The 20,758-nt window shown below is 39.4% G+C and overlaps 2 protein-coding genes across 5 annotated transcripts in view; one reads left to right on the top strand and one right to left on the bottom strand.

Annotated features, from left to right (window-relative positions):
- Positions 1–835: 835 nt before the first annotated feature.
- On the bottom strand, positions 836–3,049 carry BORCS7 (BLOC-1 related complex subunit 7). The gene is made up of 2 exons (XM_074106278.1): positions 2,819–3,049; positions 836–2,254 (listed from the first exon to the last, which is right to left on the bottom strand). Exons 1-2 carry the CDS (start codon positions 2,954–2,956, stop codon positions 2,075–2,077), a joined length of 318 nt encoding a protein of 105 aa, XP_073962379.1. The 5' UTR covers positions 2,957–3,049; the 3' UTR covers positions 836–2,074.
- Positions 3,050–3,649: 600 nt separating this feature from the next.
- Positions 3,650–20,758, top strand: part of Usp20-33 (Ubiquitin specific protease 20/33) — a 28,773-nt gene continuing 11,664 nt past the window's right edge. The window contains exons 1-12 of one of the 4 annotated variants that reach the window (XM_074106884.1): positions 3,650–3,970; positions 5,543–5,662; positions 9,314–9,418; positions 11,079–11,205; positions 12,429–12,579; positions 14,523–14,610; positions 15,406–15,498; positions 16,302–16,404; positions 17,434–17,521; positions 18,622–18,719; positions 19,453–19,582; positions 20,621–20,738. In XM_074106884.1, the coding sequence (XP_073962985.1) occupies positions 3,893–3,970; positions 5,543–5,662; positions 9,314–9,418; positions 11,079–11,205; positions 12,429–12,579; positions 14,523–14,610; positions 15,406–15,498; positions 16,302–16,404; positions 17,434–17,521; positions 18,622–18,719; positions 19,453–19,582; positions 20,621–20,738 (1,299 nt within the window). In that variant the 5' untranslated portion in view covers positions 3,650–3,892. Of the gene's footprint in view, positions 3,971–5,542; positions 5,663–7,822; positions 7,845–8,392; positions 8,597–9,149; positions 9,175–9,313; positions 9,419–11,078; positions 11,206–12,428; positions 12,580–14,522; positions 14,611–15,405; positions 15,499–16,301; positions 16,405–17,433; positions 17,522–18,621; positions 18,720–19,452; positions 19,583–20,620; positions 20,739–20,758 lie in introns of those variants that run through there. The other 3 variants (XM_074106887.1, XM_074106885.1, XM_074106886.1) reach the window with 3 other exon arrangements.

Here is a 20,758-nt window from a genome sequence, read left to right as displayed (position 1 = left end):
TATATTGTGTAATCCAAGCTACGTTTTAATGAATCAGCGTAACGATTATTATAGCAAACTAAATTTGTAATATGTCTACAAATGTTAAGCTTCTAATAAGTGTCTCTATTGTATCTATTAAACAATTTTAACAGACTCTAATTTAATATTATCACCTCTATTTTTATAAGGCTAAGGCGGGGCTTCTATTTTCTGCTTTGAGGTCCAAAAGGCAAAGGACGAACATATCATTTTTATATAAACATCGAGGATAATGATCGAAAAGTATAAACACATGGCTACAATGCAACAGCAAAAATCATTTGCGAAGCAATATTATCTGGGTTGCTATAAAAAAAAAACCTAAGATCGAATGCGGGCGAAAGGCGGGAGCGAAGCGGAGCGACGCCCTTGAGTCCACTCTACACTCTTAGGAGAGTATCTACCTTATTTGCCTTTTCTTTTGATACCAAAATCGTAAAATTCTTAGTATTGGACTTATCGGAGTTCAAGGTTAAGCAACTTTTGCAGGTGGTAGGACCTAGTGCAAGGTCCGCCCGGATTCCTACCACCATCTTGCTCGCTAATCCTGCCGTGAAACAGCAGTGCTTGCATTGTTGTGTTTCGGCGTGGAGAGTAAGACAGCCGGTGAAATTACTGGCACATGAGGTATCCCGTCTTAGGCCTCTAGGTTGGCAACGCATCTGCAATACCCCTAGTGTTGCAGATGTTTATGGGCGGTGGTGATCTCTTACCATTAGGAGACCCACTTGCTCGTTTGCCATCCAGATGAATAAAAAAAAAACTCAAATATACTTTACACCACAAATCAGTACAGTGAGTAAACAAAGATAAAGACAAAAAGCATGGTATATACAATAGGCAGTCTTATAGCTTTTAAGCTATCTCGTCTAGACAACAGTTTAGGAACAGAAACAGAAATATGCTAAAGTAAACTAATACAAAAATGCTAAAGTAGCCCATGGGCATAGGTGTGCATTGGGTTAATTCCAGAGTAGGCAGTGATCAGTACAGTCATTTATATGCTCAAACATAGTACAAAGAAGATGGTTTACATACAATTTATAGTGCAACATGTTATCTCAGAAAGACATGCAAAACATTTGAAAGTTGTGTGTATCATGTATCCACAGATATAGATTACACTAGATTAGGCAAATGCATCTACTTCGCGTGTCCGAACCTCGACCAAACGTCGGGGTTGGCCCCATACAAAGACTGACCTCTAACTGACTAATCATGACTGACTAGTGACTGACTCGAGCCCCACGGCGCGGGCGGGCGGCGCATTTCAATAGATTTTGCGCGGACATCGAGGAATTTACATCGCTAATTCGCTCTTGAGACGTCACAGTAGATATAAAAAAGTGACAGGGTTGGTTTTCATACAGATTGAGGTGTTTGCGTTATCTAGTGTAATCTATATCTGTGCATGTATCACTTGCATTTATAACAGTAACTATCTATATTCTAATCTAAATTATGAGTGTCATTTAAATACTCTTGAATTGAACAGTAAGCTTTTAATACTAAGTATCAAGGCAAGGCAGCTGGTAGTTTGCGCCGCGCCGTAGCAGCATACCAACCACCCCCTATGCTAGGGTAGGAAGCACAAGGTGCTGCCTAACATGCTACCAATGCACACCACAGGCCATGTACAGTCAAGGAAATTAAATCATGTCCCAGGGTGGAACCTTTGTGCTACTAATGTCATATTGACATTCCATACTTCTGCTATAGAAATCATGGTGAAATTGATTATGAAAAGGTTCCACCCTGGTATGTAATTTAATTTCTACATATAAGGTTTCAGTGATCATATATTGGTGTGCATCGGATCGATTTCAGTGTTGACAGTTGGTATTTTTAACGCCACAGCAGTGCTGTACTAGCCCTGCTTGCCCTGGTGTCTACTCAATGCATGCCATAGCATATATGCAATTCTTTTATTGGCATGACAGTGTGTGCAATATAAATAGCTTGTTATTTCACAGGCAGCAGTGCCTGCAGTATCATATTAATAAAGCCTTTTTCAACAGATAGATCATTGTAGCATCTAATCGATGCTTGTAGGTCATCTCTGCATGGAGGTGACTTGTTCGCTGATCTCTGCCAGGACCTGAGCTGACTTGTGGATGTGCTCGAACTGATAGCCCATGTGGACGCTGATGAGGTGCATCTTCTTCAGGTTCTCTTCTGCTCCTTCCATGAGGTTTTCTGTCGCTACAAACTCCCTGGCAGCCTTACCCAGGAGCTGTAACACAAAACGGGATTTTTTAAATATTTATGTATGAAGTTTCTAATCTGCACTGGGCCTGCGAAGGAACTATGGCCCAAGCCCTCTTGTTCTGAGAGGAGGCCTGTATGCAGCTGTGGGACAATATATAGGATGGGATGCTGATGAAGTTTTTTTTTGAAGTTTTGATTTCAAAATAATGTTTGAAAATGGTAAAAGCAGTGGCAACACTTCAAAATCATCATCAGCCGAAAGACATCCACTGCTAAACAAAAGCCCTCTGTTAGGTTTGTGAGAAAGTAAAATTAGCTTTCCAACCTAAGTATTTGAAATGTTAAAGGCAGGCAGGCAAGACAAACATCATCTTCATTGGCATATTGCAGTCCACTGCTAAATGTAAGCCTTGCCCAATGCCCAAGGCAAGCCATAAAGCAGACATTGGTTTTTAGCGTCCAGTCACTGCTACCCGCCCTGTGCAGTTTGTCACTCCATCTACCATGTTGAACAATTATATTTTAATTTTGGTATGCCCTTATATTTTGGAACAAGATAGAAAACCAAACAGAAAGCTCAACGTTGTACCTCATTGGACCTCGATCCTCGCTGTATTTGTCGAGCTAACGACGAAATGTTGTTCATATTCACTTGAACCCGCTCCGCTAGACGTTGCTTTGATTCAGCGAACAAGGACCGAGCGCTGCTGGATGATGCTGAAGTCATCTTTATTTATACTACGATACGAAAATTCATCAAATTCATCAAAACAGCGAACGAGCGAACCAAATCAGCAGGGCTACTACGAAACTCGAAACTCGAAGTTCGTGTCGTGCGGTCCTTCTGACACATACTATTTAATACGAGAGCGAGAGGGACAGTACGATACGAACTTCGAGTTTCGAGTTTCGTAGTAGCACTGCGGATTGATAAGACTGATTGATTGAAGCACGTTCGAAATCAAAAGATAATAAGTATTTAATATTTATAAAAAAAACTCCAATTCCTTTTAATATTGCCAGTTAGGATTAGTTGTAAAACAAAAGGTAAAAAAAAATTAGCGACAAAGAATATTCAGAGCACTTTAATTAATCAAATTTGGTTTTTTAGTAAATTCAATAGGCCGTAAATGTGCAAGACCTGCAAGACAGTAAAAAAAAAATACACAGCTGTACTCACTTTCAGAACGTAACGTCAAACGCTTGTCAAAGAATTTCGTTCAGGAAAAAACAAAGAGAAGAGAATCAACAAAAACTAATTTAAATTTCATTATGGGTAGAATTATAGATAATCATCTCTAAATCAAGCTAGAAAAATATTTTTTGCTGTTTTCTTGTATTAAATATTAAGTAAAATATTACAACTCACAAACAGCTGATTAAATATTTTCCTGGTTTTTCTTTAGTAAAGCAACACCGACTGTCTTTTCGCTCGTCACGAAAAGGGTTCGTGTTATAGAAAATTTCTGTAATCTAATTCAATTATTGTCGTATATTCCGAAATGTATCCTTATAACTCTCAACATTCTTTAATTCCAAGTCCTGTACCTAAAAAAGTAGTGCTAAAAACTCCCTTCGCTTAAAACATGTCCTTTATTTACAATCCTTCAGTGTACCAATAAACTTCAAATTTACGTGTTTTTGTTGAAGTTGAGAAATTAAAATGGATAAAGGCGTGACGTGTGAACATCTAAATAAGCTTGCCGAGTTTCTCGGGAAGGATTTGTGGCAATCGAAGGACGTGAGTATTTTTTGTTATGTTCGACTTAACCTCTAAGATAAGTACGAGTTTACTTAATAGGCAATTATGGCATTTCTTTCTTCGTTTATCATTGTGTAACGTTACGGTAGCGGCACTGGAGTGGCGTGTGTCCCACTGAGGGCTGGTTAACAACCGCCTTATCCTGATCTATGTGTTACACACAACCCATGATTGCCTTGTAGCTAGACCATTTATGTTTGTTTACTTTTGCACTTCCTTGTAACACAACAAAAGACTTGCGGAGCTTAAGACTAGGTTTTTGTTTCTTGTTTTTTTTTAAATAAAGTATTTTTACTGTTAATAATCTTATTACCTCTTAACACCCAATGTTAAACATATAAGTTTAAAACTCTTTTTATTTTCATTATATTTCAAACCAAGCCTGAATTGAGCAGGATTATAGTTTATTTAAAATTAAAGTATTTTTATACCTACAATAATTGTTGTTTTCAAAACATACATAATTCCTGTACAATGCTTTGGAACATTTTTACTTACCTACTTCCAATTGTAAATGTCATATAATTTCTTAGCTTTGTAATGTAAATTAATAAGGTATTAGTTCAAACATAAGAGGTGCATGAAATTTTGTGGCATGTAAATATAATAAGTGTCAGGATTAATATAATGAATACCCATATTATTTAATTGTCAATTGCACCAGATAAGGGAGGCCATAGCACCTGTGGATGTAACATCGAGCTCAGAGGCTGTATTGTCTAACAAACTAATGTACATTAACTGTCTCTTTCTATCGTCAACTTATACCTGTGTAACACAAAGAAGTGGTGGAAACAATTCCAAGTGTGTTAAAAAATAAGGCCTCTGGTATAGCAACTGTTCTCAGAGACTAATTAGTAGAGATGGGCCAAACATGGGTTTCACCGAATACGAATATTCGGCCGAATGTTCGGTAAAACTTTTACCAAACCGAATATTCGGCATAATTGATTCCTTTACGTAAACAATACAAGTCTGAACTTCTTTACGCAAAGCGCGCGGATGGCAGCCTAACCCTCTCGCCCGCTACCCCCGCTGTACTCGATGTTGTTATTGCATCATCTAGTAAAGAGTAAAACTTCAACACATGCATTTATTTTGGGAATTTCTTATTTCAAAAGTATATTTTAATGAGCTTCTTTTAACATATCATAAAGCCTCGCTGTACCTCATAAAAATAACACATTTAACACCAACTCATACATGGCAGAATATTTGGTAAACCTGCCAAATATGCGGAATACCTCGGCCCATCCTTACTAATTAGTAACAAATTCTTAGAAATCCCATTCAGAAACTGTGACCGGAGTCAGAGCTGCCAAAGAAACAAAGAGCATTCTTATGTTACCTAGCTACTTAGGTCAGCATGTATGTTTGGGAGTTAAATTTATGTTTCATTCAGTTGCGAAGTGATATTCTGTGTAGCAACTTATGTTTTTTGTATGGTGACAGGAAACCCTTTACATTCTTTTTTTGCAAGTCAGTCTTCACTTGCTCTATTGTTTAGCATATTAACAGCAGAAATTAAATATTGGAATTATATTTTTTCAGAGCCTGACATGCTTCGACTGCGGTTGTCCAGGTCCTAATCTCTGGATCTGCCTACAGGCCGACTGCCACCATGTAGGCTGCTCAGAAGTCCGGAATGACCATAGCACTTTACACCAAAAGGTATTCTTTTTCATCTTAGAAAAGTTGCTACACTATAAACCAGAGGTTCCCAAAGTGGTTCAGTTGGATCCCCAAGGGTCCAAAGGAGCCGAGACGGCTGTCCATGTTGGCGTGAAAAAAAAAGATACTTTGGGAATATAGTAGAAATGTAGCTGCAGAGGATCTACTGAAAACAGTCAAAGCAAAAGTTTTACATCTTTGAAAGTGGTCTATGAGAAAAAAGTTTGGGAACCTCTGCTCGAGAGAGAGACTTAGTGTGATGGTTTCTTCTTGCCTTCCATACCGCAGTGCTAAAATCCATAGTCAGCAATATAGACCATAAACATTCCTTTAGCCCCTGGATATATGTGTTGCCATCTTTGTTTATTTTCTTTGAAATGACGGAGACAGCATCACATTTATCTGTCAAATAAAATTAATCAATGGGTGGTGAAACAGCCCCTTAGTCTCCTTTTACATACCCCATGGGAAAAGATGGGTATACGGCATATTTTAAAACTGAGCATGATGTGGTTGGCAAATACATAATCCGGAAAAAAAAATTAGAGAATTCCCATGAGATTATTTGCCAAATCCTGAAATTTAAATTAAAATGCAAGATGTAATGATTGACGAGAGTGAAGCTGCGTGCAAATGCTGGTGTTATAGTTCAATATGTTGGCATTATGATATTATTTATAGTATAACATTTATACTGACATAACAATGTAATCTAGTGGCCTTATTGTCTAAGGCATTCGGAATCACAATCGTTTACACCACTTCTTTCTCTCACACAGTATAGGATATGGAAAGAACGAGATGGTGAATGCGATGGCGGGTGCTCGGGCGTCGAAAATAGTGCCTCAGTTTATCAGTATTTACCTTAAATTTCCTGTACACAGAGCACAAAGAAATCCTTATTCCCACTCGTCAACAAAATAATGACTCATTAGTAGCATTCAAGTAAATGCGTAATATCTCTAAAAATACTTGAACCTCAAGTGCAATGTTTTGGCGCAAAACACACACACACACACACACATTACATTATTGTGTTTATGCATTTATTTGTATGATTCAGTATTTGTATCAAGGTCATTGCCCTGTTGAATGATTCAATTGGTCATTACTAGCCTATTTGTGACCTGAGCTTTTACGATCTGTGTATGGATAAATGACCCGAAGGGTTCATGCCACAAACATAGAGACAGAGAGGCATAAACTGAAGCAGACAGAAAGACACATTCATTGTAAATGACACAATGAATGTATCTTTCTGTCAAACGGTTTAAGAACTTTAGGATGAGGGTAGAAAATCTAATCACTACTTTGATAATTTTATATAGGGTTAAATTTCCGAAACCTAAAGCCCATCACACACAAACGACGGGTGCGGGTCGAGCGCGGGCCCGCGACTGGCGTATTTACGTGGCGGTTTAAGTACAGACGCCATCACACCGACGGCGGGCGCGGGTCGGGTCGTGCGACCCGCACCGCCATGCAGAGGCGTCCTTACCTATAGTGCAGGGTGTGCGTTGCACACGGGCGCAGCGGTGTAAGGGGCGCCGGACGCGGCACTTTGTACCTATTCCTTTTTGACCGCGCGCTTCCTAGATGGTGCTAAAATAATAATTGCACACGGGCGCTACATGGGCTAAAGACGCCGCTGCCGCCATGTAAATACGCCTGTCGCTGGCCCGCGCACGACCCGCGCCCGTCGTCTGTGTGTGTTGGGCTTAGCGGTTCACGCGAGCGAAGTTACTTACACCCCCCAAACTAGGTATTTACCTATTGACTTTGTGTAAGTGACGAGTTAGGGAACTAGCCTGTTTTTTTATTCTTCCACGTACCTACGTAAGTTGGTATTTCGTACGACTGCAATGTTCTAAAAATATTCACGTAGGTACCATACCACGTCATAAGCAAATACCACATTGCATAGATAAAAGCATTTAAACTTTGAACTGGCATTCCATTATAGTTCATGTTTGTTTTGTACACTTCCTGTCAACTTATATAATTGTCTTATGCATACTTGCGTATTACTCATCTTTCCTTGATAGTTATGTTCGACAAATAGCGCGATTGAAAACCGATTTGAAATTGTAGTCACTTTCGAATACTTATTTAACTAGTTTCGCCCGCGACTTCGGCTGCTTCCTGCGGGATCTTTGCAGTTTCTCGGGATAAAAAGTAGCCTGTATTAATTTGAGATACTCGTAGTGTAGCTTTCTATTCGTGGTTTTTATTTAAATCGGCCCAGTAAAGGTGGTAGGACCTTGTGCAAGGTCCGCCCGGATTGCTACCACCATCTTGCTCGCTAATCCTGCCGTGAAGCAACAGTGCTTGCACTGTTGTGTTTCGGCGTGGAGAGTAAGACAGCCGGTGAAATTACTGGCACTTGAGGCATCATCTTAGGCCTCTAGGTTGGCAACGCGTGTTGCAGGTGTCTATGGGCGGTGGTGATCTCTTACCATCAGGAGACCCACTTGCTCGTTTGCCATCCAGTTGAATAAAAAAAAACCTCTTCATTATAGGTTATTATTAGTATAGATTCACAACTCGCACCTATAATACAACATTGACATACCTAAATGCAAATTTTCACCTTTTCGAGATAAATTCGAAAAACTACTATTTTTAGCGATTTTTGACCGTTCTCTATGATTAAGTTAGTAATTTGTGGAAAAAAATCAGAGACTTTAGGGAGTTGCGGTGACAAATTAAAACGGTTGTTGTAGATTGTTAGTCTAACATCTGGTAGCATGGTGTACGGTTGTGTTGCTTGCTCTGCAGATGAGCTCTGGTTGAGTTCGAAACGCGTCAGTGTAGTGTGGGGGTGGTGATAGATGGGTTTGTGTGATTTGTGTGTGTTCTTACAGTGTGGAGGTGGAAGAACTGCATGAACGCGCATATTTTGCATAAGCTTAGCTATCATAATTAAGGTCGCGGGTGAGCAAAGAAATTCTTTTATTTCATTGAAAAAATACAATTATGCCATTATTGTTTTAGAGGTGCGAACTGGTTCTCATCTTAAAAAAAAAGATTTAAAAAATACTCTTATCTTTACTCCAAAAAATAGATTCCGTTTTAATAAAAATATTAGATTCGTTGATCAAGCGTATCGTTAATAAAAACAGTATGTGTAATATGTGTATCCGGTCGTCCAAACTATGTTCAACTTTTTTTTTAGCCCATTATAGTGGAACTACTGCTTCAAAAGGTCTCTCCTTTTTTTATTTATTTTTTCCACCAAAATATTTATTGCAGCGCAGCGTAGAAGCGTAGAAGCGCTTCCAACCGAAACAACTTTAGGTTTGGAGAGTCCTATGCCCAACAGTGAACGTCTTACGGCTGATAGGATGCTGACAGGGGCGTACCCACCCACTGGCCTAGAGGGGGGCAAGTCAGATTTTTTAGGTCAGATCGCCCGCGCTTGTTTTGTCATACACACTACACAAAGACCTACATGAAACACAAGCTATATGTAGTGTGTAGGGCAAACACCCGCAAGTGATCCTGCTTCATAGGTAAACGGGGCATAATATATTGTAGAACATACAATTTCCAGGGGGGGCAGCTGGCCTCCCCTGCCCCCCCCCTGCGTACGCCCATGGATGCTGATAATGATTTATGGTCAATTTTGTATTTGTACTGTTTTTGTAACAGAGCCATCCGTCACACTGCGTGCATATGAACGTGTCGACCGAGCGAGTGTGGTGCTACGCCTGCGAGAAAGAAGTGCACATCCGGGCAGCCATCGCTTATAGAAGGGTATGTATAGCCGAGTTTAGACTTGCAAGAAAAATCGTGCAAGTTGCATTACGAGTACATTGCGGCGCTCGATTGGCCAGTACAAACTCGTTGGCTTCACGGCCTCGCAAATCTCGCAATGTAATGCAACTTGCACGATTTTTCTTGCAAGTCTAAACTCGGCTTAACTTGTATATCATCACCCGATTGTAATATCCGCCAGATCATGAAATTGGCTAGTTTCCTGGGTAAAAAAATATATTATTCTCTATCAGATTATCATCAGAAAATATTGAACAACGTATTTTTATCTTTTCGTCGGTCTAATTCGTTAACCTTCTAAGTCCATTTTGACTGAGTTTACAGGACATTAAAAAAACTGCAAAGACTCTTCAATCGTTAACTAATCAAAATTTTGAAAATCCCATTGGTAGCTATGACTAAACTTGATATTTTAAAGATATAATTAACAGCATATCTTATACCAATCACAGGAAATTAATAAAAATTACTATTAGCAGGTTTTCGATCGTGTTGAAGGTTAAATTGAATACTTATAGGACTTAGCAGTTATTAGACTTTAATTGAGTATGCTGGAGAAAATATCCATATAATATTTTGCTTATTATTATTTTACGATAAAACCAATTCAGCCAGTAATAAAAATTGTATTTAGTTTTAATCAATCACTAATGATTATGAGATGTGTACTTACACCTAAGATAAGACTCTTTTTACTAAACAATCAGCAAATAATGATTAAAATATATGTTCCGCACATTAAATTATATATAGAACTGTGAGAAATAACACAATAAATTTGCTCTGTTGATAATTTTCTCAAATAAACCGAATTTGCAATAAAACATCGCATGACGCAACAGGCACGTGGCGTCGCGAATAACTGTCAGTTATTTTATTTATCGTATGGAATAAGTGTCACTGCAAAACTGTGTAAGAAATACAAATGAAAACAAAACATTAAAACTTAAATCTAGATTTCTTAAAATATTCCACGGCTTTCTCTGACAGCTTCTTGAGGTCATCTATGTGTACATCGAACTTAGTGATCGGGCATTCCAGTACCATGTGGTGGGCCGTCTGTTCTGGGTGGCCACACTCGCAAGCCGCCGACTCGCACCAGCCCCATTTCCAGCCCAGCACTGTCAGTGTGAAACTAAGACCCGAACTGGACTTAGCAGATTTTCTGTGTGGAGGCCAGAAAGCAGTTTTTCGGGCATAAGATTTGACACTTACTTTATGCTGATATAGCCGTTATTCCTTTACCAAACGGTAGAGAATGGTGTGCACTTTTTGACAAGTATGAAAAGTAATTTTCGCCCAAAAGTGGTCTTAGCAGGTTAACGAAAGAGGCCGACGTTTTGTCAATCGAACAAAAAATTACTAAGGTGACGCGTGTTAAAGTTCGAGAGTGGAGGCCAGTGACGTTACGCCGTGCTTAATAGTGATTCAGGGTGATGATATAAAAATATATATATTTATATAACTAGCAAAGCGCCCCAGCTCCGCACGGTGGAGTTTTGAGAATAGGAAGGCGACAATTGTAAAGTTTACCGCTTTTGATTTCTTTCGACGACTTAATTTTTTTTCTCCTCTATTTCTCAAAGTTGCATCCATGCGGCACCAGAACAGGTCGCTCAAAATACATACTTTTTTACAGATAAGTCCAGACTCCTCCACTATGACGGGTACGCCCGGCAGCGCTCGCATCGGGTCCGTAGGCCTTGTGGCTGATGACGACCTGGATCCTGAGGACATGGACTTTGAGGACGATGAGCGGCCCACAGGTAACACTGGGGGCTAGTACGGAAATCGAAGTTCGTATCGTACCGTCCCTCTCACTCTCGTATAAATAATATGAGCGTCAGTGGGACAGCAAGATACGAAGTTCGATTTTTGCACGTCGTAGTATAGGGCCAGAAACCTAAAATAATGGACTCTTGACGGAGTCATTGTGGTCGTCGAATGACAGAACCATTATGAACTTTCTTGGGAAAGTAATGTGGTATATACCTTCCGCCGCCTAACTTTTTTGTGTTCATTGCCACGACTAGTACCACAAAAACTATAAAGGTATAGGCACTTGTCCCACCGCCGACGATGAGCGAGAAGCGAGCAGAGCGAGTAACTAGAAACGAGTGGGCGAGCAGTGAAAAGCGAGTGTTCGAGCACGACGGGCGATTACTCGCTCCACTCGCTCGAGCCGGGCGGCCGCCAAGCTAACAGCGCTGAGCGAGTATCGCTGAGCTAGTTTTATTGCTCAGCGAGTTTTATAGCTCTTGTCGCTGCGACATAAGATGTAAGAGCGAGTTCTCGCCGGCAGTGTGAACCGCCAGCGATCAACTATTAATATATATGTCTCTTTTACTCACACAGGATCTTATATCTTTTGTTCGTTTCTTGAGCGAGAAAATAGTCGATAGCCAATCGTTTCCTCGCCGGCGGTTAGACAACTGCCTTAATTCCAATAATTGAATAGGCACTATACCGTTAAGCGATTCGAACACAACCCGGGAGTAACGTAAAGACGTCATAAAAAATGTATCTCAAAAATGCGTCAAAACTGAGTATTAAGTAATGAACTTTTAGGCAGATTTATATGGCGCGTGGTATAGTAGACGGCACGAAAGTAGACCTACAATAATATTTCTCTCTCGCTCGTTTGAGATGCAGTGTGGAGGTGAAGAAGCTGCATGAATACACATTTGTTGCATAGACATAGCTATCATAAGGTAGCGGGTGAGCAATTTAATGTTTATATTTATGAATGACTAGCTGTTGCCCGCGACTCTGTCCGCGTAGAAGTTTGAAAAATAGTTTACGTCCTATTCTCAGACCTACCGAATATACACAAAAAAAAAAGTCGGTCAAGCCTTGTCGGAAGAGCTTTGTTACAAACACTGTGACACGAAAATGTTATATATTAGATAATACACTTCATGACATTTCTATTCCCCTTGTTATTTGCTCTTTGGTCTAACTTAACCTTTTACCCAAAAATCTTCCCCAGGTCTGGTAGGCCTTCAAAACATGGGCAACACGTGCTACATGAACGCAGCCCTGCAGGCCCTCAGCAACACAGCGCCCTTCACGTCTTACTTTCTGGAATGCGCCCCCGCGGTCAGCGTGTTAGCTGGCGACAAGAAACCGGGGCTGAGTCGGTACGTTTAATGCAAATATAGGTACAGTCACCAGCACCAATATCTGACACAACAAGCGTGCATAAATATCTGATACGACTCTATTCCTAGGGCCGGAAGGACGTGTCAGATATTTTTGCACGCTCCGCTGTGGCAGATATTAATGCTGGTGACTGTACTTGGTTTCGATAGGTATTTAACTAAATGTAAACAAAAAAACGTCAATTGGTGTCTTAAATATTGAATTTCCCTCATTAAACTATCTTAACATTTACATTTATGTATTGAAATACACTAGTCTAGTTTGTATTTGAATGACATATAAGTAAAATGTTTAAAATCCTTGATTTACCAGATCTGGCAGCTTACATTTAGTTAAATACTTAAGTGCGCCACGAGAGTTGGAAGTGAATGATTACACACACATCCACCTACATGAAGAACTGATTGCATAGAAGGAGAATGAATGAAATGAATGAGGGAATGTCAAAGCCTCGCTGTCATTACATGACATGTTCTTGTGTGTGTGATCTCAACTCGCAACCTTACCACAACCTGCACTACCTGTATGAATCTTATCGCTTAACCATTATTATGAACTATTGTTTACCCGCGGCTTCGCACATGTAAATCATTACATCCAGCAGCTGAATTGAAATTTTGAGTTTTTTAAAAATTCCCGTGGGAATTCCCGAAAATTTAATCGTGGTTTTCATTGCTGTTACATTTATAACAATCATTATTGTCAAATATCATGACTCTAAGCTCTAAGTGGTTGTTTCGATATTTTATCCCTATCCCGTGGGAATATCGGAATAAAAATTAGCCTATGTTTTATTCCAGATCTCCAGCTATCTACTACCAAATTTCATCCAAATCCGTCCAGCCGTTTCAGCGTGAAGGAGTAACAAACATACTCACACACTCACTCACAAACTTTCGCATTTATAATACTAGTAGGATCACCTAAGTATACAGGTTGATTCACAAAAGCTGGCACGAATGAAATGAACGAAAATAATGTCACTTATATTGTATTTCAATCCAATTTATTAAAAGTGTAAACAAAGACGCCATTAACCCGACCACAGACATTTAGTGATGTGAAAACCTAGAACCTATTGCCAAATATTAATCTGTTCAGTAAATCGATTAGTTTATTAATTGAATAGATCAAAGTATTTTTCTCTATTTTATTATTTACAATACTTGATTTAATTCCAAAGCAAAAGCAAAGCAGTAACTTTTTTTTATTTTAAGATAAGTAAATAAAAATCGCTTATTCAATCAAGCAATAATCAATTTTTAAAATGTCAAATTTTCCACCATCTCTGCGCTAGTCTATGCTAATACAGATTATACACGTGTTTCATTCAAGAACGTAGATTTTTGAAATTAAAATTTGAAATCAAGTAACTTGAAAAAAAGTGTTTAGACATCTAGTTCAAAGACACGAATTATAGATAAATGTGTTACTGATTAGATTTTTGTAGGAAAATTTCTGATGCATGCCATTTTCATTTGTGTGAAGTGTATTCAAATAGGTAACACACAGATACTTTTATGCACTCATTCAATCCATACCTACCAGCTTTTGTGAATCAATCTGTAGTAGACGGCACGAAAGTAAAACTAAAAATTAAATCTCTTGCTCACATTTGTCTCAAACGAGCGAGATGGAAATAAGATTTTGGATTCTATTTCCGTACCGCCTTTTATCCCACTAATATTATAAATGCGAAAGTTTGTATGTATGTTTGTTACCTGTTGACGTCTAAACCGCTGAACCGATTTAGATGAAATTCGGTGTATAGATAGTTTGATTGAACTTTTTTTATAACATTTTGTATGGAAGAATATCATTGGAGGTCACATGCCGACATTTGAAACTTTGTTATGTCGTGTATGATTTAGACGAGTGCAGACACCTGTTTAGCAGTAAAGTAAGCTATCTTTTGTTTCAGAGCCTATCAAAAACTAATCAAAGAGATGTGGAGCAGAAAAACTAGGGGGTACCTCGTTCCTAACGGCATAATCTATGGCATACGAAATGTAAGTGTAATCCTATTTCACCTCATTTACCTAGAGGAAACGGTTGAAGTCAAAATGGTCGGAGGGTTGCGTGCCTCGAAAGGAAAAGGAAACTCTTGTAGGCTCTCATCGTTGTTTGTAAGTCTGTTAAGAATTATTCTCAGGAACGCATGGCGCATGGAAGCATCAAGTTGAAATTTGAAATGGTCTCTTGCAGCCGTACCTTATAAAAATAAGACACGAAGTTCATAAAATCAAGAGAGAAACAATCTTTTGAAAATTTATCTTCTGTTTATCTGTTTAAAAAAATATACCTCGTTGAGTTTTTTGCGGATTCTTCTCGGCAGAGGTTTTTCCGAACCGGTGGTAGATTTTTTTTGACATTAGGTAAGTGCTTGTTATAGCCTAAATTGAATAAAGATATTTTGACTTGACTTGACTTGATATTTATGTAACCTAATAAGGGGTCTTCTATAAATTGCGTCACACATTTAGGGGTGAGAGGGGTCAGGCGGTTTGTGACGCTAGAACATAATAATTGCGATTTTCATAACAATACATGTGACAGGGTGGTGTTCGGGTAAAAATTATCAGAATTGGGGTGACGCAATTTTAATTTATGGATGGTCCCAGCCCAGGGTACTTTCTGTTGACATAGAACTATGAGATTTTGCAAAAAGTAAAGCTAGTAAAGAAAAAATCCTAAAATATGCGATTCTGTTACAAACTTTTGCTTGTTTTTAAATTGCTGCACAACCTTCAGTGCACGAGTAACTTGGTTGGTTATTTTTAACAAATTTTGCTTTTGATGAACAGGTGCACCCGATGTTTCGAGGGTACCAGCAACACGATACGCAGGAGTTCTTACGATGCTTCATGGATCAGCTGCACGAGGAACTTAAGGAGCCGGTAAATCACAAGACATTTACAAATTTTATAATGAAATATCACTGCATCGCTTAGAACGCCTGCATGCCAAACGCCTTATTATAAAGACCCGCTGGAGACCTTCCTACACTTACACGTATTGTCGGACAAGACATGGAGGACACGTACACACAGAAGGCATGAAATCAGTAGGTACAGTCGAGTTCGTAAACTTCTGAGCAAAATTTTGCTCAAAAATATGTGATCACGACTCTATTGTTAACGGCGTAGAAGCGTGTTCAGATATTTGGATCCAATTTTTGTTCAGAAGTTTACGAACTCGACTGTACAATCAAACTAGTTTGATACTGACGACATCAATATCTACAGCCAATTCGTAAAAAAATTGACCAGAAAAATAAGGCGGTTGAAACGCTCGAATAATCGCCCTATTTTCTAACGACCGGGCGCCCGCAATCGCATTCATCTCTTTCTACCCTCATCCTACACCGTGCGGCAGAAGGAAATGGTGAAAACTATTCTAACGAGACGGCGAGACGAGAATTGAAATTTGTATGCATTCTCGTTCGCTTTCAAGTCTCGTCTCGCCTCGCCGGTTTAAAAGCACCTCAGGGGTGGTTCACCACACATTGATTAATTTTCTTTGACGGATAAATGTGATGCCGTCTCCGTCTATTCGAACAAAACAAACAGACTGCATCAATAATTGCGATATGTCTTTATGCAAATAAATGATTTATGATCACATTTGTTCGTCAGATAATTTTTAATCAATGGATGGTGAAACAGGGGGTAAGTGTGTTGAACAATAATGTCTGTTCCAGATATGGGACAGTATGCCGGAGGACAAGCTCGGGGCCGACGCGGATGGTGACCACCAGGAGAATAGGACTGTGCATGTGAGACGCCGCGCGGCATCCTCTGGAGGTACAGTACAACCAGAATGTTAATGGCGCTCGGGACTCGTCGGTTTTCTTCGTTTTTCTGAAGATACAAATGAGAATCTTTTGTTTCGAGTTCCGAAAAACATTGGCAAACTAGTTTAAGAGTCCCCTGTACGCTCGCGTCCCCATACAAACGTAGTTTCGTTCTAATTTTCAAGCAGCATTACGGATCAAAACGCAACTTTGCAACTATAATGGGAGCAGCCATTACGATGCTTATAATTAAGTTTGGTTGAAATAAAATGTAACGGAAAAAAAAACGAATTTCCATTTCTCGTACAAAACTTGAAATTAATGTGATTTTATTCTGTTACATTGAATGAGAGCATTATAGCATCTATTTTGATGTCTATGATGATTAGTTTTCGTTCATATTGAGACTATCAAAGTGTTATTTTGTTTCGGTGTATTGTTAACTCTGGAACTCTGAAACTCTGGAATGAACTATCGCCTGCGGTATTCCCGGACCGATATGACCTTCAAGTTTTCAAGAAAAGAGCGTACTCCTAGCTTAAAGGCCGGCAACGCACTTGTGACTCTTCTGGCGTTGCAGGTGTCCATGGGCGACGGTAATCGCTTACCATCAGGCGATCCGCCTGCTCGTTTGCCCCCTATACCATAAAAAAAAAAAAAAAACTGCTTTTGTATTAAAATGCGATCAGCGGCGAGCGTACTGGCGACTCTTTAAGTGCTATAGTCAATAAGGATTATGATACCGCCAGTCAAATGATATACTTTTTTGACTTGTCAGAACACGTTTGCCGCACAGATTTTGTATGGCAATAGCTAGTTATGACGTCACTTTTTGCCAACTCAATCGACTATTCTATTCAAAGTCTACCTATCAAAGAATTAAAGACAAGTCTTACTGTAAGTACTTTGTTTTTTAACCCCTAACGCAAAAAGAGGAGTGTTATAAGACTTATAAGTTTGACGCCAATATGTATCCGTCTGTGACATCGTAGCTCTCAAACGGATGGACCTTTCTTATGAATCTCACGTTTGTTTGCAGCGAGCGACGCGCCATTCTTCGCTAGAATGAGACGGAAATCTCCAGCGGCCTCCTCTTACAGCGAATCTAGAACGGACGGGTACCTCAGGTAACTACTTTGTATGTTCTCTATCGTTTGCCCGAATTTCAAATACCATAATGTATCGTTTTCCATAATTTTAATTTGTCATAATGCTATTTATTTCTGAAACAGTATTTTCTTCTTTCTTACCTATTGCATTCTATCAGATAACATTTTCAAACATCTTGAAAACAGCATGTTTGTATATTTATATTTTACGGCAAATAAAATTAAGGCAAGTGAAATGATTTGCTTTGTATGATATCAATGACTTCGACGTCCGAATAGCTGAGTGGTTAGAATACTTGACTGCAAAACTTAGGGTCCTGTGCTACTGGCGTGTGACGTCACACGTTAGTATTTCTTTCTCTGTCTAATCTCGAGCATAAAATCTTTATAAATCCGTTATATGTATTTGGATCAATCAACTTATTAGTGTATTTTATTCTGTCCCGTAATTTAAGAGACATTAGTAGGTAATACACATTAAGATTGTTTTTTTGGAATCTTTTTGTATTTTTTATTTCAATTCCAAATTTTTACTTTTACGGTCATCCCGTAAAACCTAAATTGAAAATACAAACTGAAATAAAGATGCACAGAAAAAACAGAAAAATAAGACCATCACTGGGAATCGAACCCAGGTCCTCGGTAATCCGTACCGCGTGCTATACCGCTACACCACTGATGGTCAACGGTACCGACACGAATTTCCCCTATGCACCTCATATCTCAGCTTGTTTGTTAATACACATTCTTAGAATTTTTTTTGCATTGTATAATATGCTTAGGAGATGAGCCATGAAGTAAATGTCTTGAAACTGTTACAACTCCTAACTTTTAATGGATTTGTACCCCATAAAATCATATTTTTAATAAGTAACTCCGGAGATGTTACCATATGGCAACAAGCTACTATGAGAAGTTGATTAACTCTTAGGGGCTGTTTCACCGTCCATTGATTAATTTTATTTGACGGATAAATGTGATGCCGTCTCCGTCTATTCGGACAAAACAAACAGAGACGGAATCACATTTATCCGTCAAATAAAATTAATCAATGGATGGTGCCCGTTTCACGCGATGGGTTAATGTTCGATATATTTTTATATATTGTTTTGTAACAGGGTGCACCAAACAGAAGGCGTCAGCAAACACCGCCGCTCGGCGAGTTTCGCCGGCACGCAGCATACGACATACAACGTACAAACATACCACCATAACCGTTAGTATTTTTTTATGTAGCCCGTAATAAAATAAATGAAAATAATAATCATTTATTTCAGTGCATTTTGGCGACCCATATTTTTACATCAATAAGTATAAATTTAATTTAATTTCAATTAAATAAATAAAAACAAAATTAAATCAAATTAAATCAAATCAAATGGAATAAAATTACGTTAAATTAAATTAATTGAAATCAAAATTAGATTAAATCAAATTAGGTACAATATTTTCGTTGAAATCAAATGCAACACTGCAGCACTGCGTAAAGATCATCACTTGTTTTGTCCAGTGATAATGACCACCCAGTGCTTTGTCATGAATGTAATATGTCTACTGTTGGATAACCTCCTAACGCCGTCAGTAATTTGACATTGAACTCTCTCAGAAGTGGCATAAAGTTTCATTTTACTTGCGCGTTATGAGGATAATGGCGTCCCCTATCCCTGCCACTCTTCCCTATCCATGCAAAGCGCTCAGGTGGCCCCCCATCTCTTGGGTCTACCTCTACTCATGTGGCTATCTCTCGGAACTCATTTGGTAACGATTCGTGCACAGTAACAGTTAGACCACTGACAGTGTTTTGGAGAAATGGTGGCCACGGATTGCAATTAAACCCTCACCTTTAGCGCTCAGTGGGTTAACTTCATTTTATCTATAAAGTTAACTGAAATCAAAAATGACACGGTGATCTCTGGTTCTGTGGCTAATGAGCTGTCTGTCACCTACAGCGTTAGAGTCGTCCGCGCACGACGCCGGCTCGGAGTCTTCATTGTCGTACTCGAGTGAGGCCGAGGAGCGCTATGAGACCTGTTCCAGCGGCAGCGACGCGCCCGACCCGCCCGCGGACCACCACCAGACGTAAGTGATCCATTTTGATTCTACACACCGTTCTCGGTTTTATAAATAAAAACTAAAACAAATTACTTAGAGCCCCCTAAAGCTTTGGTTTCCTAGGATCAGCGGTGCCGTCATATAGCGGCCGTAATTGATACCGCTCCTCCTCCTCCTGTGTCAATTACTACTCTCTAGATAACGGCGCCATTTTGTTTACATAGACAACGTTCTAGTGACGTCATTCACCGCTTATTATGGTCGCTATAATGACGGCACCGCTTGTCCTAGGAAACCAAAGCTTTAGGCAAGGTCCCGAAGATGCTGGCAGCGTTTCCTCTTTTAATAATATAATAGATCTTTACACTCAGTTGAGGAGACTGAATAACCTACCAGAATAGAACTTTTTGACAGAACAAAATGTATGGGATGTCCACGTGACATTAGTAGCACAAAGGTTTCCGCCCTAGTAGCGAATTTAGTTTCCTGGACTGTACATATCATAAGTGCTCTAAAATGCGTTCAAAAACCGTTGGCAATAACCAGCATTAAACAACCGATTTACTAAGACAACTTTCTTGTTGTTACAGTATCATGTATCGTAATGTAATGAGTTTCAAATTTGGAACAGCTCGCACAAGAACATGTCATGTCATGTAATTGCGGGATTTTGAAATTCACTCATTAATTTCATTCATTCTCCTTTTATGGAATCAGAGGACGTATTGCCAAACTTTTGTGACGCTCGCGATTGCAATCAAATGACAGTTTTTGTATACGGAATCTGTCATTTGATTGCGATCGCAAGCGTCAGAAACGTTAGACAATACAGCCTCTGTTCTTCATGTAGCTGTACGTGTGTGTAATCATTCACTTAGGGCCTGTTTTACCACCTGTCGACTAACTTTAAGCGTCAGATTAAAGTAATGATGTCTTTGTTTATCCGGCCAAACAAACAGAGACGGCATCACTGATATCCGTCACTTAAAGTTAGTAGACAAGTGGTGAAACAGGCCCTTAAACTCTCGTGGTACTTACTACCTATATCCAACCTTATTTCCGCAGTAAAGCGTCATGCGGCGGCGGCGACGGCGGCGGCGGCGGCGTCCGGTACAGAAGTATTATCTCGGACGTGTTCGACGGGAAACTGTTGTCTTCCGTCCAGTGCCTCATCTGCGATAGGGTTGGTTGACAATTATAAAA

Source organism: Choristoneura fumiferana, chromosome 24 (genome assembly GCF_025370935.1).
Source record: "Choristoneura fumiferana chromosome 24, NRCan_CFum_1, whole genome shotgun sequence".
NCBI lineage: Eukaryota > Metazoa > Arthropoda > Insecta > Lepidoptera > Tortricidae > Choristoneura > Choristoneura fumiferana.
Note: the sequence above shows the minus strand (reverse complement) of the source record. Positions and strands in the feature narration are given on the sequence as shown.

Bases quoted from the DNA above. Each gene is read 5' to 3' on its own strand.
- BORCS7 (XM_074106278.1), bottom strand. From the start codon at position 2,956: ATGACTTCAGCATCATCCAGCAGCGCTCGGTCCTTGTTCGCTGAATCA. The intron at 2,255-2,818 runs GTACAACGTTGA...TTTGTGTTACAG, and splicing joins GAGGATCGAGGTCCAATGAG to CTCCTGGGTAAGGCTGCCAG.